Source organism: Aphidius gifuensis, linkage group LG5 (genome assembly GCF_014905175.1).
Source record: "Aphidius gifuensis isolate YNYX2018 linkage group LG5, ASM1490517v1, whole genome shotgun sequence".
Taxonomy (NCBI): domain Eukaryota; kingdom Metazoa; phylum Arthropoda; class Insecta; order Hymenoptera; family Braconidae; genus Aphidius; species Aphidius gifuensis.
The window spans coordinates 408,972-423,187 of NC_057792.1; the positions used below are offsets into that span (position 1 = coordinate 408,972).

At 24.9% G+C, this 14,216-nt stretch overlaps 1 protein-coding gene across 6 annotated transcripts in view; it reads left to right on the plus strand.

Moving 5' to 3' along the window:
- Positions 1-13,208, plus strand: part of LOC122856609 (gamma-aminobutyric acid receptor subunit beta) — an 81,277-nt gene extending 68,069 nt beyond the window's left edge. For 2 of the 6 annotated variants that reach the window (XM_044158320.1, XM_044158321.1), the window contains exons 8-10: positions 3,538-3,809; positions 5,729-5,900; positions 6,144-13,208. In XM_044158320.1, the coding sequence (XP_044014255.1) occupies positions 3,538-3,809; positions 5,729-5,900; positions 6,144-6,289 (590 nt within the window). In that variant the 3' untranslated portion in view covers positions 6,290-13,208. The remainder of the gene's footprint in view (positions 1-3,537; positions 3,810-5,728; positions 5,901-6,143) is intronic. The other 4 variants (XM_044158325.1, XM_044158323.1, XM_044158326.1 and 1 more) reach the window with 2 other exon arrangements.
- The last annotated feature ends 1,008 nt before the right edge of the window (positions 13,209-14,216 follow it).

Below are 14,216 nucleotides of genomic sequence, written 5' to 3' on the forward strand. Positions count from 1 at the left end.
GACAGTGTGCAGCGATTTTGATTGATCGAACGAACGAACTTGCGGGTGACACACGATTCGCTATATAAATTAATTAAATAAATTATATTTTTTTCAAAATTATTATTCACATTGATTATATATATATATTGGATAAATATTTAACGTCATATTAATTAGACTATTGATAACAATTTTAAATGATGCGAATTTGGCATAATTGAGGGTGTGTCGAGCGATCGTGTTGTGAGCCGTGGATCAATCGATCGATCCCAAACAGTGCACACTGTTGATGGTTTTATTTAAAAATTTTTTTTTTTAAATCACTTGTCAATTTATATTATAATCACAATTGTTTATGATTATGATGTTGATAATTTATTGCATCCACATTGGAGAAAATAAATTATGACTATGCTTTTTGTTTTTTGGACTTTTTTTTTTTTTTTTCATTTTTTTTATATTTAAAACGCAGTGTGCAATGATTTCGATAGATCGAACGATTTAATGCCTCACGAACGACTCAGTAATATATATTTTTCGATAATGACTCAATAAAAAAAAAAAAAAATTGAGTTTTGGGCTCCTCGAGCAGCGACTGCTCTCGTCTCGACTGACAAGATTTTACCCATGAGATTAAAATTATATCTTCGCTCGTCTTTCCCTCCCCAATCTTCGATCCATCCTCATCGTACGTGATTCTAAACACCAACGAAAATATATAAAAATGAGACAATTGGATTTTCATCTTATTTTTTTTATCAGCTTATTTTCCAGTCAATTTCGTTTTTGGTTTATTTCAATTTTAGATGATTGGCATCGTTGTGAAAATGAAATTTCATGTAAAGTAAATTGTCGTTTGTGTTTTTTTATAAATTTTATTTATTTTTATTTTTTTATATTTTTTGTCAAGAAAATTGGATATATATTCAAAATTATCAACGGTTCATCAATTGCCTCCAATTACTGAGCGTATAGAAAATAAATAAAAACAAAAAAAAAAAAAAAATGGCAATAAAATTTTGTGACGTGATTTGATCTCTGAAAATCAGAATTTATAATGAAAACTGCGTTACAGTGGAAGTCAACATCAACCTCAATAACTGGCCATCGAAAAAAATAAAAAAAATCATATACACATCTGCATATTTCTCAATTAAAACCACATGAAAAAAAATGAATAAAAAATTCAATTTCATTAAAAAAATGAAATATCAAAACTAGTCAACATGAGAAAAAAAAATAACAACTGAAAGAGTATTTAAAAAAAAAAAAAAAAAAAAGGAATTCTATTTTATCAATCAGATGAAAAAAAAAAAAAATTGATTGACATTTTAATAATGCAATAATAAATTGTAGAATAATTTAATTCTCCACTGCATGTTTTTTTAAAAACAAAAATTTAATTTTTTTTTTTTTAATAAAATTAACACAGTCATTCCAATGACCCGGTGACCATGTAGGCACTGTAGAGATACAAAGAAGTGACAAGAGTAAAAAAAAAAAAAAATATAATAAAGTAATAATAAAAGCCCCTGACACATATTATATCCCATGTAGATGAGAGACACACAAGCAAAGTGTCTATTCGATAATTTTACAGTAGAACGCACGCCAAAAATAAACGCTCATATACCTTGCGCGCATTTTCCCTATTTTTTTTTTTTATCTATCTCTGCATTAACAACAATAACAACAACATTATACAACAACAGTATATATAAACATCACACCTTTAAATATACAGTGTGTAGAAAATATTCCTTCATCTTTATATATTATATTTATTAATCAATATACAAAAACTGCACTTGCAAATAATAATATGTCATCATGACAAACAACACACCGTTAAACAAAACCAAAATAAAAATAAAAAAAGTATAAGCTGATCATTCCATCATGATACAACGCTGCAACAGCCAACCAAGGTTTGAAATATATAAAACAATAATAATGCAAGACTATCAAACGAATGCTTACTCCTTTAAACAACTCCTTAAACCAAAATAATTAAAGTGTCAATTATCACAGCCAATATAAATATACCACTCGCTGTCAATAAAAATATCTTGACAATTTTGCCATATCACAAAACTCTTAACATCTCCTCCCTCATCCCTCTCAAAAATATTGTTATTATTATTTTTATTTTTATATATTTATCCAGTATGATAATGACGTGATGCATCCATTCACCATCATCACACCCATCAGGATTATATATATAATAATAAAATACATAACGCTTCATTAGAAATTTTCTAACATGAATGACGTTCGATAATATAAATAATAATAATAATATATATAAATATACAACAAAATTTATATATTGCATCCCAGTATAAATAATGCTTTATTAATATAATGCTTTTAATGATAATAATAATAAATATATAGCTCGTAGAGCAAATGTAAATTTAGATTAAATTTTAAATTTATATATAAATTATAATTATTATTTATATACACCCGTAATATTTAAATTTTTAAATAAATAAATATCAACATTATTTTGGATCAATTTATCAAGAAGGTTTTTTTTTTTTTGTTATTAAAAGCTAAAAATTAGAAAGATAAATTTATGTAAAATCAATAAATTTAAATTGACTTGAATTATTTTTTTATATTATTGTGTGTATGGATTGAGAGCCTTCTTGAGTTGATTGATCCAAGTGCAGCCAAAGTAAAGAGTTTAAGACAAAGATCGTACAGGTACCTTCATGTATAATATGTATAGACATGTTTATTGTATTATTATTCAACAATGGACATTGACCAGCATATAAACCAACTGATGAAAATTATTAACAAGAGAGAGAGAGGGTGAGGTTGAGGGAGGATAGAGATGATAATAAAAGAGAGAAAGAGAAAATAAATATAATAAATGATAAAGAGTTATGGTCAACTGATGTCAAGTGATGAAAACTTCATTGGGTATATTATATATCTATGAACTTTAACAAAGTTAAGTTGATGAAATATCTGGCAAAGCGTGTTTCCGGGCTTATCAAATTGGAACAATGTGTGACAAGACACATTACATTTGGTTAAGGTAAGGGTATGTAGTTTGTTAGGCATCAAATACATTATATAATAATGATAATATATATATGTTGTGAATGAAACAACTAGATGCACACAACTATACGCATTTTTATCTTATAATAATATATTAATTGATAGTAAGCTTCTTTTTGAAAATTTAAAATGGCATGGCAATCATCAGAAAATGCTGTTGCTGCTGCTCTCTTTTTTTTTCAACATTGGCATCATTCAACAACATCATCATCATCATCAAGGATGGACAATATCAAGGAGCAACTTTATAAACAATTAATTTAAGAACAATCAAGAAAATAAAATATTTATATGAAAATAAAAAAGTCATCCTGGTCCTACGCGATTTTAATTAAAGTAAAAAAGTAGATTATTATTTTTGAATTATTTGTCTTGATAAGTTTATCAAAGAAGAGATAAAATACAAGTGGGCCAATGATAATATAATAATTAAAATAACTAATACGGTGTATAACAACTATTATTGATTCACAGAGTATGCAACGGTTGGATACATGGCCAAAAGGATACAGATGAGGAAAAACAGATTCCAAAAAATTGCTGAAAGTATGAAAGCTGCTAGAGAAATTCCAGGACCAACTGGAATACCGGGTGATCATGGGGACCATGTGGGTCATGGGGTTCATGGGGTTCATGGGGGGCATGTTGGACATGTTGGACATGGACATGGGGGACATGGTACACTTGGGGGCCATGGAACACTTGGGGGCCACGGGGGACATGGGGGACATGCACCAAAGCAAACTGTGAGTAACGCAAACCAAAATTATTATTTTTATTGTTATTATCATCATCATCATCGAATTTTACATGCACTTGATGATAATGATGATGATGATAATTAGATGATGATAAATATTAATTGAATTTTTTATTCAAATAGTCCAAATCATGCTTTTTATTGATTGTGTTAATAAGACACCATAATGGTCTATCTGGAAATGTAATATACAAATTATGTATATATTATATAATATTTTATAATTATTTATAATAACACTAAATATATAATATTATATATTATTAGTATATATTTTTTTTGATGAATTTTAATAAATATGACAAACAATCAAATTTGCTCGACATCATGGTTCTTTTTAATATTAAAAAAAAAAAAATAATCACATGTACTGTAATTTTATCAAAAAAAATAAATAATATCTATAATGAATAATCAATTTATACAAATGAAAAATTTAATAAAAAGTTTAAATCAAGCTTAAGAAGAAAAGCACTTAGCAGTAGGTTCGTAATTTATGAGGACAAAACATTTCCACTAACGGACAGAGAAGAACACCACTTTTCCTATTTTCTCATGAAAAATTGGTTAATTAAGTTTAAATAATTGGCTCTATCAATTTACTACTTAACTTTTCTTCACTTGTATTTGGGCCAATGCGGTTGAAAGACACCACATGTATACAGTTAACATAAAAATAGATAAAAAATATTTAAAAATAAAAAAAAGTATTGTGGGCTCGTCGCCCAATCAGTCTGACCCGAATTATACCAATTTATTCAAAATTGCCAAAAAATAAAAAAAATAAAATAAACATCAAAGGAGTTCTATGCACACATAAATTGCTGCTGATTTTATATTTTATTTACAATGAATATGTTAAAAAGTTGAAAAGCTCCAAAATATTATATTCCGCAGTAGTTAATGCATTCGTGATTCAAAATTTTAAAAAAAAGAATAAAACGTTTTTAGCATTGTATGCAACTATAAATTTTCTTTTAATCTCACGAAATATATATATACCAAGGGGGTGGGTGGGTGGCTGTTCTGAAACAGTATAAAGCTATGTGAAAACGAAAATATTAAAAGCGTTGGCCAAGAGTGTCCGGTGAGTACGAGAGGGAAATAAAAAAATAGAAAAAAAAAAAAAAAAATACAATAGCGAAACAGAGAAACGAAATGTCTAGAGTACTCGAAAGAAAAAAAATTGTATAAAATATATATATATAAAAGAATGAAAAAAAAAGTAAATATATAAAACGCAAAAGCGAGTGTTTTAATTAGCGAAGAACCGTTTAATTATTCTAGTATGCTCTGTGATTAAATTTGTCGCTGAATTTTCTACAATTTTTCAGTAAAATAAATTCACATAAAAAATTGATAAAAAGAATATGAAATTAAAGTTCAAAAATATATATTAAAAAGTTAATTTAAAAATATAGTAATAATAATAATAATAATAATTGTGACCTTGACCATTTTGCCAAGTGGATCAAAAAAAAAAGAAAATATAAATCTTTAAATTTAAATTTAAAAAAAGAAAATAATATAAATAAAATTTATTGATAAAATGTGTATGTATTTTAAATCGGCGTACGAAAAAGCTGTGAATATAAATAGAAAGTGTCTTGTATAAATATTTGATGAAGTTGAAGGTTCAAAAGGGTAAAAGCTCTCTCAACTTTTATTTCCATTTATATATTTTTGTATTTTCATTTCTCTCTCGAGATTTAAATATATATAAATAAAAATTTAAACAAAAGAAATATAAAAAATTAAATGACCATAATTTTCTCGTGAGATATAAAAAGCTCAATTCAAAAAATATATTGCATCTATTTATTAAAAACCAAACATAAAAAAATAAGGGGTAGTATTCTCGAAAAAAAAGTACACCCCGTTACGAAATGCCGTGTCTCTTGTAAGTGGTCCCGTGTTGTCCAGGAGGTGCGCTTCAAGGTCCACGACCCAAAGGCACACAGCAAAGGCGGTACACTTGAAAATACAATTAACGGAAGAGCTGATGAGGAAGCACCACCAGCACCACAACATCTCATACATCCAGGAAAAGACATAAGCAAACTCTACGGTACACCATGTATGTTGCAATAAGATACTTTTATGATATAATTATTCATGTGACAATTTGAGATGTTGTTTAATTTTTTTTTTCCATTTTTAATCATTGTTTCAAGCTTTTTGCTTTTTTCAATTAAATACATACACACGAAACATCTTGCATTGTTCATGAATGAATATACTCTGTTGAAACATCAGAAACTAATACCATATTACTTTTTTTCTTTTTTTTTAATTTTTTTTTGTTGTTTCTTTGTTCAAGGTGTAACGCCGTCGGATATTGACAAGTATTCACGCATCGTATTTCCTGTGTGTTTTGTTTGTTTCAATCTGATGTACTGGATCATATATCTACACATCAGTGACGTGGTTGCTGATGATTTAGTGTTACTCGAAGAAGCTAAATAAATTATACGCGAAAAAAAAAAAAAAAAAAACAAACAAATTTACATAGAAACTATAAAATAATTAAATAAATTCTTCAATTGTTCAATTGGGATGAAAAAAAACCTGATGAAAAACACAAAAAGATGAATCTTTTTGTTCTTTTTTTTTATATAAATTGAAAAGCTCCAGAGAAAAATATAATTGAAGGATGAAAACATGCTGAAACTAAAACCGTGCTGTGACAAACTTCGACTTTCAGGCACTGTGCGACACACACTCGTCGCGTCGTCCAATTTTATCGACAACTATCGATAATATTAAAATATTATTATAAATAAATAAATAAGCTAAATAAACATCATTAAATAATTTAAAAAAAAAAAAACTCGCATCGAGTTTTAACCAAGCGAGCCTACACATCGTCAAACATTCCACATTTTTAAGTTAAATTAATATAAAATAATAATAATAATAACACAGAAAAAAAAATAAATAAATAGCTAATTTAATAAATAAATAAATAAACGATTCATTAATAAACAATTAAGTATAAATAATTCTGATAAATTGACCATGACCGGTTGTTATTAAATAAAATCCCGGCATTGAATGGTCCATATTACGCTCAATGACTCTTCCTCGATCGAGGGAACGCAAAACATAATCGCTGAAAATTTTTAAATTTCAATCAATCAATAATATGTTGTTATTATTTAAAAAATATTAATTTTATTCCAACCCTGCCAATGATTTATTGACAAACACCCACACACACACCGGAAGCAGGCATTTCGGTTGGATGTTATTTTTAGTGAAAATATATATTATTTAAAATTAACTTCAATGACAATTGACAAGTCAAATATATATAAATATATAAATAATATACTTTGTTATAAATACACAATTTTAAATTATTTATAGATTGAAAATTTAAATTTCCGGCGATTGTGAAAAGCGCAACGAAGACTGAAGGATGTCGAGCCGCGAGATTAAAAAAATGCACCGATGAAAAAAAAATAAATAAATATGTTTAATTTATAATTAAAATGGCTATGAAAAAATATGTATATAATAGATATAAATATAAATAAATAAATGAGCGAGGCGAGTGTGAATACTCGTTTAATATAGAAAAAAAAAAAAAATAAGAAAAAATTTTTAAAACTAGTCTGCAGTGCCGAGAAAGCCTCGAGAAATAAAAAAATTATATTATTAAATTAATTAAAAAAATAAATAAATATATTATGTACACATTAAAAAAAAAAAAATTAAAAAAACATTGCCATATTATTATTATTATAATCACAGTAAAAAATTATTGAGCAGAATAATAAAATGAATTGATAAAATTAAAAAATATTGAAAAATAATTTAAAAATGAAAAAACCAACCCTTGGTATAAACACGTCAATTTAGCCACAATGTTAGTTGTTTTTTTTAATTTTTGAGATAAATAAAAATATAATAATAATAATAATAAAAACTAATAGACATTTAATAATTTTGGGGCTCAAAAATTTCATGGTAAAATGTATTTATAAATATTAAATAAAAATTAATCATCATGCTAATTTAATAAAATGAAAAATTAATTTAAAAAAAAACTGTAGATTGTTATTAATCAATGGACACTTGAAAAATGAAAAAAAAGGTTTTTTAAATGTGTGGAACTGATAAACAATATTGTGGTGGTGATGAAGGATAAATTTTTAAAAAATTATTTTAAATTTTTTTTTTTTTTTTTTGATAGAATATAATTAATGATGTATAATTTTAAAAAAGAGAGCGATTAAGGAGATGTTTGTTATACCATAATTAATTGAATCATGTGTGTCACATGAATTTTGAAATAAAAAAAAAATGTATACATCGTTTTGAATGCTCGAGACTGATGAACGTTAGCAAAAAAAAAAATCTATATATATATTAATTTTGAAAATGAGAGTATAATAATTTATCATATTATAATATCAGTTGAAATTTTTCAAAATTCAGTTAAGTAGACTGAAAAATTGATACATGTGTGTGTGTGGGTATAAAAAATGTGCAGATATATTTATTTTGAGTGCATGAACATGAATAAAGACCTCGAGTATTTTACAGGTATATGTATGAGAATCGAAGAGCGTGGAAAATTTGAATTTATAACCATCTAATTATCGTTTTTCTAGCATTACACTTACGTAAAGCTGAAAAATATGAAAATTTTTATCAAATAAAATGAAAAAAATGAGCGAAAATTCATGTCAAGTTGTAATTTACAAACTCAGTATAAAAAATTCAGTCACTGGAATTATACTTGATTTTTAAATTACATTATTTTTATTTTTTAACATTAAAATAATTTTGATTTTTTATCTGCATGATTGCCAGAGTAATTACAAGTACTTTTATATTTTTTTTAGTTGTTTTAAAAATATTTTTTTATTTTGTTTTGTTCATTTACCCTGAGGATTTTATTCTCTTGACATCAACGCGTACAAGCTTAATTCTATTTTTCTCGATATTTTTTTATTCCTCGTCTGTTACAATTTTTATTTTATTTTTTAGTTGAATTTGTTTTTTTATTTTAGAGCATACATATAGAGTGGGAGAAAATACCGGGATGTGGAAACTTGGCATTCAGGATATCGACCAGACACGCCCAACCATCTATGTTTTATCCTTTACCTTTTCAACCCCCCTCCCCCCTATATATATTCACTAGCTATTTTATTTTCACCCTGTGTTACAACTCGCGGCACTATTCTCGAATACTCTGACAGTCTCAGTGTATTGATAAAAAAAAAAAAAAAAAAAAATACGCGACAACCAAAGAAGAAAAGACAAGCAAATTAAATTAACAAAACCAAGATTTTTTTTATTTTTTCACCTCTCAAGAATAGTCTTGATGTATCATTTATAAAATTGCATCTTGGATTTTCATCAAATCATTCTCTTTTTAATCTATAAAATTAATTTAATTTTTTTAATAAATTATTGATAACCCGATAATTACAATGACTGAATGACACCGAGTCTTGATTAAAAAAATTCAATTTTTCACAATCTTCATATACACTGCACACTATTAAAATTGAATAAAAAAAATTTTAAAAATAAAAGGATTTGCACTAGACACGTATATCAACGAATATCCAATCTCTTGACTTCCATCTGGACGTCATAAAAATGTCCGAAATATTAAGTAAACACTTTTCTACTGTCCACACAATAGATAAAAAAAAATGTATACAATTGCTTTTGATCAAGTGTAATTCAATTAAATTGCAAAATGTAAAAATCATGTTAAATCATTGTTGCGAAATGGAGAAAAAAATTAAAATGTTTTCATCATTAACTACAGAATATTGTTATGAAATAAATTGTTACGAAAAGACAAAAGCCACAAAGATAAAAAAAAAAAAAATACTAATAAATTAATTAATTAAAGTGAAAAAAAAAAACCATTTAGATGAAATTTAAATAAAAAAAAAAAAAAGATATAAATTTAAAAATAATATATATTTCGTTGAACTGCACTCTTTGTTCATTATTGTAATTAATTAAAATCAATTAAATTATTATTATAAATAGTTTGGTTTAAATGAATGAGATGAAAAATAAAAAATAAAATCGTTAATTAATAATTAAAATTGGTTCCTCTTCTCCGGGGTGCAATGAAAAATTGTACAATCTATAAAAGTTATCTACTTTGGAGTCTCTAATATATAGTCAAGTGATAAAAATAAAAAATAATAATAATTGACGACGGGAAAAAATATATAAAAAAAATTGAAAAAAAAAAAAATAAACCTAGTGTTTTATCGTTGTGATATATTCTATAGAATATGCCTATGTTTTGCATTATAATTATATAATGATAAATTATCAATTGACGCGGCGATCAACGGGCTCAATTATTTCATTAACCACATTTTAAAAAAATAATAATAATTCATTTCACGAGTCGTTATAATTATCTCTCAAAATAATCACATATTAAATATTTGATTAAATGATAATTAAAAAAAAAAAAAATGATATTTAAATTCAATAAATTTTATATAATTAATCATCTTTTTATTGGATGAATAATTAATTTATGATTGGAACGACTGAGCCTCAAATATTGAAAGTATAATTAGCAAAAAAGATTATCTATTTAAAAATTAAAAAAAAAAAAAAAACAAATAAATAATTTATAGAAAAAAAATTGGCATAACAACAAAAAACATATTTAAAAATGTGGCTCGTGTATATAACTTTGTGAATATATATATTGATAAAATAACCGATCGATCGTCGCGTCTAAATTGTTCGAGTGAGTATCTGTCCTCTGGTAGGATTTACGTTATATACTGCGGGCACTTATTGCGTATTTAAAATTAGGTCAAATGAATTAAAAATTACAGCAAATATCGTTTAGCAAAAGTATGAATACACATAATTAAATACATTACTGGATTAATTAATTAATATACAAATCAATCCAGCTGCTCGATAAATCATCATTCTTTAAAAATAATGATCACACCTTGTAAATACAAGTTTTATACAGAGTATTATAATATGCATTTAAAAGTACTGTGAAGCTAATATTAATATACATATAAAAATAAATATGCAAAATTAAAATTATGTAGTGCACATGACACGTAATTGTTCGCACATATTTAGATAATACTTATTACTCACTCCAAAGTCAAAAAGAGTAATTGAAATTTTAAAAATATATATAGAATCAACTAAGTATATTAAATTAACAAAAAAAAAAAAATGTCATTAGATGGTTGATACTGGAAAAAGTCTCATTTAAATTGAATTTAAAAAATAAAATTAATTTTGTTTCGTTAATTTTTGTATAATTTAAACAAGACATTTTCCAAGTATTGGCTAATTAAATGGCCAAAATATTAAATAGCCAGTAATGTGATTGAAGTAAAAAAAAAAAATTTAATTCGGTAACGCTAATGGCACCGAATACGGGGGAATTTACGGGGACATTTATACAGGTTACGGAAAAATTTACGGTAAACCCGTAAATGTCCCCGTATTTCCCGTAAATTTCCCCGTATCGGTGCAAATAACGATTTCGAGTTTAATTTACTCAATCATCTTGCTTGTTAACAGCGTTTAGGATAAATTTTTTTTGGCCCTATTATAATTGATAACGCGATAAACACTAAATTTAAAAAAAAAAATTTTTATCCAAAACTTTACGCATATTATTACCAATACTAGTTCAAATCACGTTAACGAAAACTGCCAACTTCATATTATAACACGTTTTAGTCAATCAGAAAAGACACGCAGCAAGGAGACTCGAGAATATGACAAAAATATATAATTAAATTTAAAATAATAAAATTAATAATAGTTAAATAATATATCTCAATGAAAAATTATTAATTTTGAATTATTATTTATATTTTAATTGAAATTTTATTTAACGTTATTATTCAAAAATTTATCTACCTGTTGATTTTTTAATTAATTCAATTAATAATAGATATAGATTTTTCGTTTTTTAATTTTTTATATAAAGCACTGTTGTATAAATTTTTGGCAGTTGAAAATATATAGGTATTTAATCTTCCATAATGGTGAGTTGCACCATCGAAGAAGAAAAATTAATCATAGACGATAAATAATTTTTAAAAATAAAAAAAAAAACATTAATACTTCATATCTAAAAAAAAAAAGGAAAAAAATATTTCAAAAGCGCTGAGCATTACTCATTAAGAATCGCAATATATAAATTTAAAAAAAAAATATATATCGATGTAAAAATAAGTGCCGCGCATAATGCACACTCGTAATTAATTGATTTTGATTTTTTTTTTTACAAAATAAAATACCTGCTTTCACCATGGCACGTGTAAAAAATAACGTAAATTATGATCAATTAAATAATGACGAGAAGAAAAATAATAACGTCACACTGAAAAAAAAGTTATATAAAATAATCGAATGAAATAATTTCAATTCGAAATTATATATAATAAATGGTGAACTTCCTTTCGTTATTTTGCGACTCGTATATTATTCTCCTCGGTAAAAAAAAAAAAAAAAATTGTCAAAATATTTACACGCACCTTTTTTTGAATAAACTCATGGTAATTATATAAAATGATTAAAGCATAATTAAGTAAACGAAAGAAGGGAAGAAAAATTTAAAAAAAAAAAAAAACAATTACCGTTATGACGAGGTGGATGATGTGATGAGTCGTTTTGAGAGTACCAAATTCTAAAACAAAAAATAAATATAAAATTAATATAATATATTTAATATTAACAGCATATTGTAGCATGTATAATTATTAATATTATAATTAAAAAAAAAAAAAACTTTATAATGAAAAAATAAATATTAATTTACAAAAAAATTAAAAAAAAAATTAAAAAAAACACCCCCTAGGTTGGGCGCTATCTTGAAACAATTATTAGGTACCACTTGTAAAGTAAATTAAATTTATCGGCAAAACGAGAAAGCATTCATTTTTACAAAGACTCGTGCTTATATACCGAAAGAATAATAATTTTAAGAAATAAATAAATAAAAATTAATATATATAAAGAAGAAAAATAAATTAAAAATTAAAAAACAAAAAAAAAGATGACAAACGTATATATAGTTTTTAGTAGAGATATAAAATTAAAAAAAAAAAAAAAATTAATATCCCTGTATGGATGAAAAATAAAAAATAATAATAATGTAAAAATGTTGTGTGTAAACTATAAGTATGAATTTTGAGTCCGTAATTAAATAAGTTCCTCATCCTCGCAAGGGAAAGAAAGATTTAAAAATAAAATATAATTAAAAAAACTGATCGAGATTTTGTAGTATTTCTACAAGAATCTAACCGGATCTGCACGACCTTTTGTTTTTCTTTTTTGTATTATTATTTATTAATTTATTTTGCAATAAAATATATAATAAAAATGAAAAAAAAAATGAATAAAATATATGTTGTACTATAATTATTTAGAGGGAATAATAAATTTATAATATGTGGTACATGATGATGTAGTGTAAAATCAAGTATTTCCATGTTACTGAATTGAGAAGCAGTTACTGTATATATTAAAAAGGGACAAGTAGATCCTAGAAGATTCTTGTAAACATGCGCTATAAAGTCGTTTTTGTAATATCCGAATAAAATGCATAGTCAAAAATTTAAATACTGTCTTGATTATTGACTTTTTTCTTTATTTGTTAAAAAATAAATATTATAACCTGTTGATGATGCGTCTTTTTGGGATTGAAAATGAATGGAAATATTTCAATAAAAAATTTTGGAGATAATATATATTGTGCTTTTTTTTATTTATATATCCTATGGTTATTGTCATTGTTGGATTAATTATTTTGTTTTTATGGAAATATTAAACTGTCATAGTAAAAAAGATTGAAGAATAAAATTACTAAAATATTATAAAATTAAGTTTTCCTTTTATATTCAAATATTCAATACTACTTAAGCTTTTTATCATATCTTGATAACAATACATATAAATATTCAAAAAGTTGGTGTCGTGTTAACGTCACAGAACACTCATCATTACTGGTGAGACTTTAGTTGTGATTTACTAGTCCTAACGTAAGGAACATTGTATAAATTTAAAAAATTATAACTAAATATAGGAAGACAGTATAATTATTTATTTTTAAATAATTATTTTTTTTTAAGAATTGACGCAAGTAAGTAATTTTTTTTATTCTGATTCTGATTATTATAATAATTTATAAATAGCGAACTTATATCATTTATCACATTTATGTGGTGGACACAATTACTGTGTCTATATATTATGACAAATTTTGGATCTGGATTTTTTGAAGATTCAATTGAATTTAAAATTGTCAGATTAAATTTGATAAATATATATGAGTATTTTACAAAATATTATTCATCCTTTTTTACTATATAGAAAAAAAAAACAATTATTTAATTATGTATTT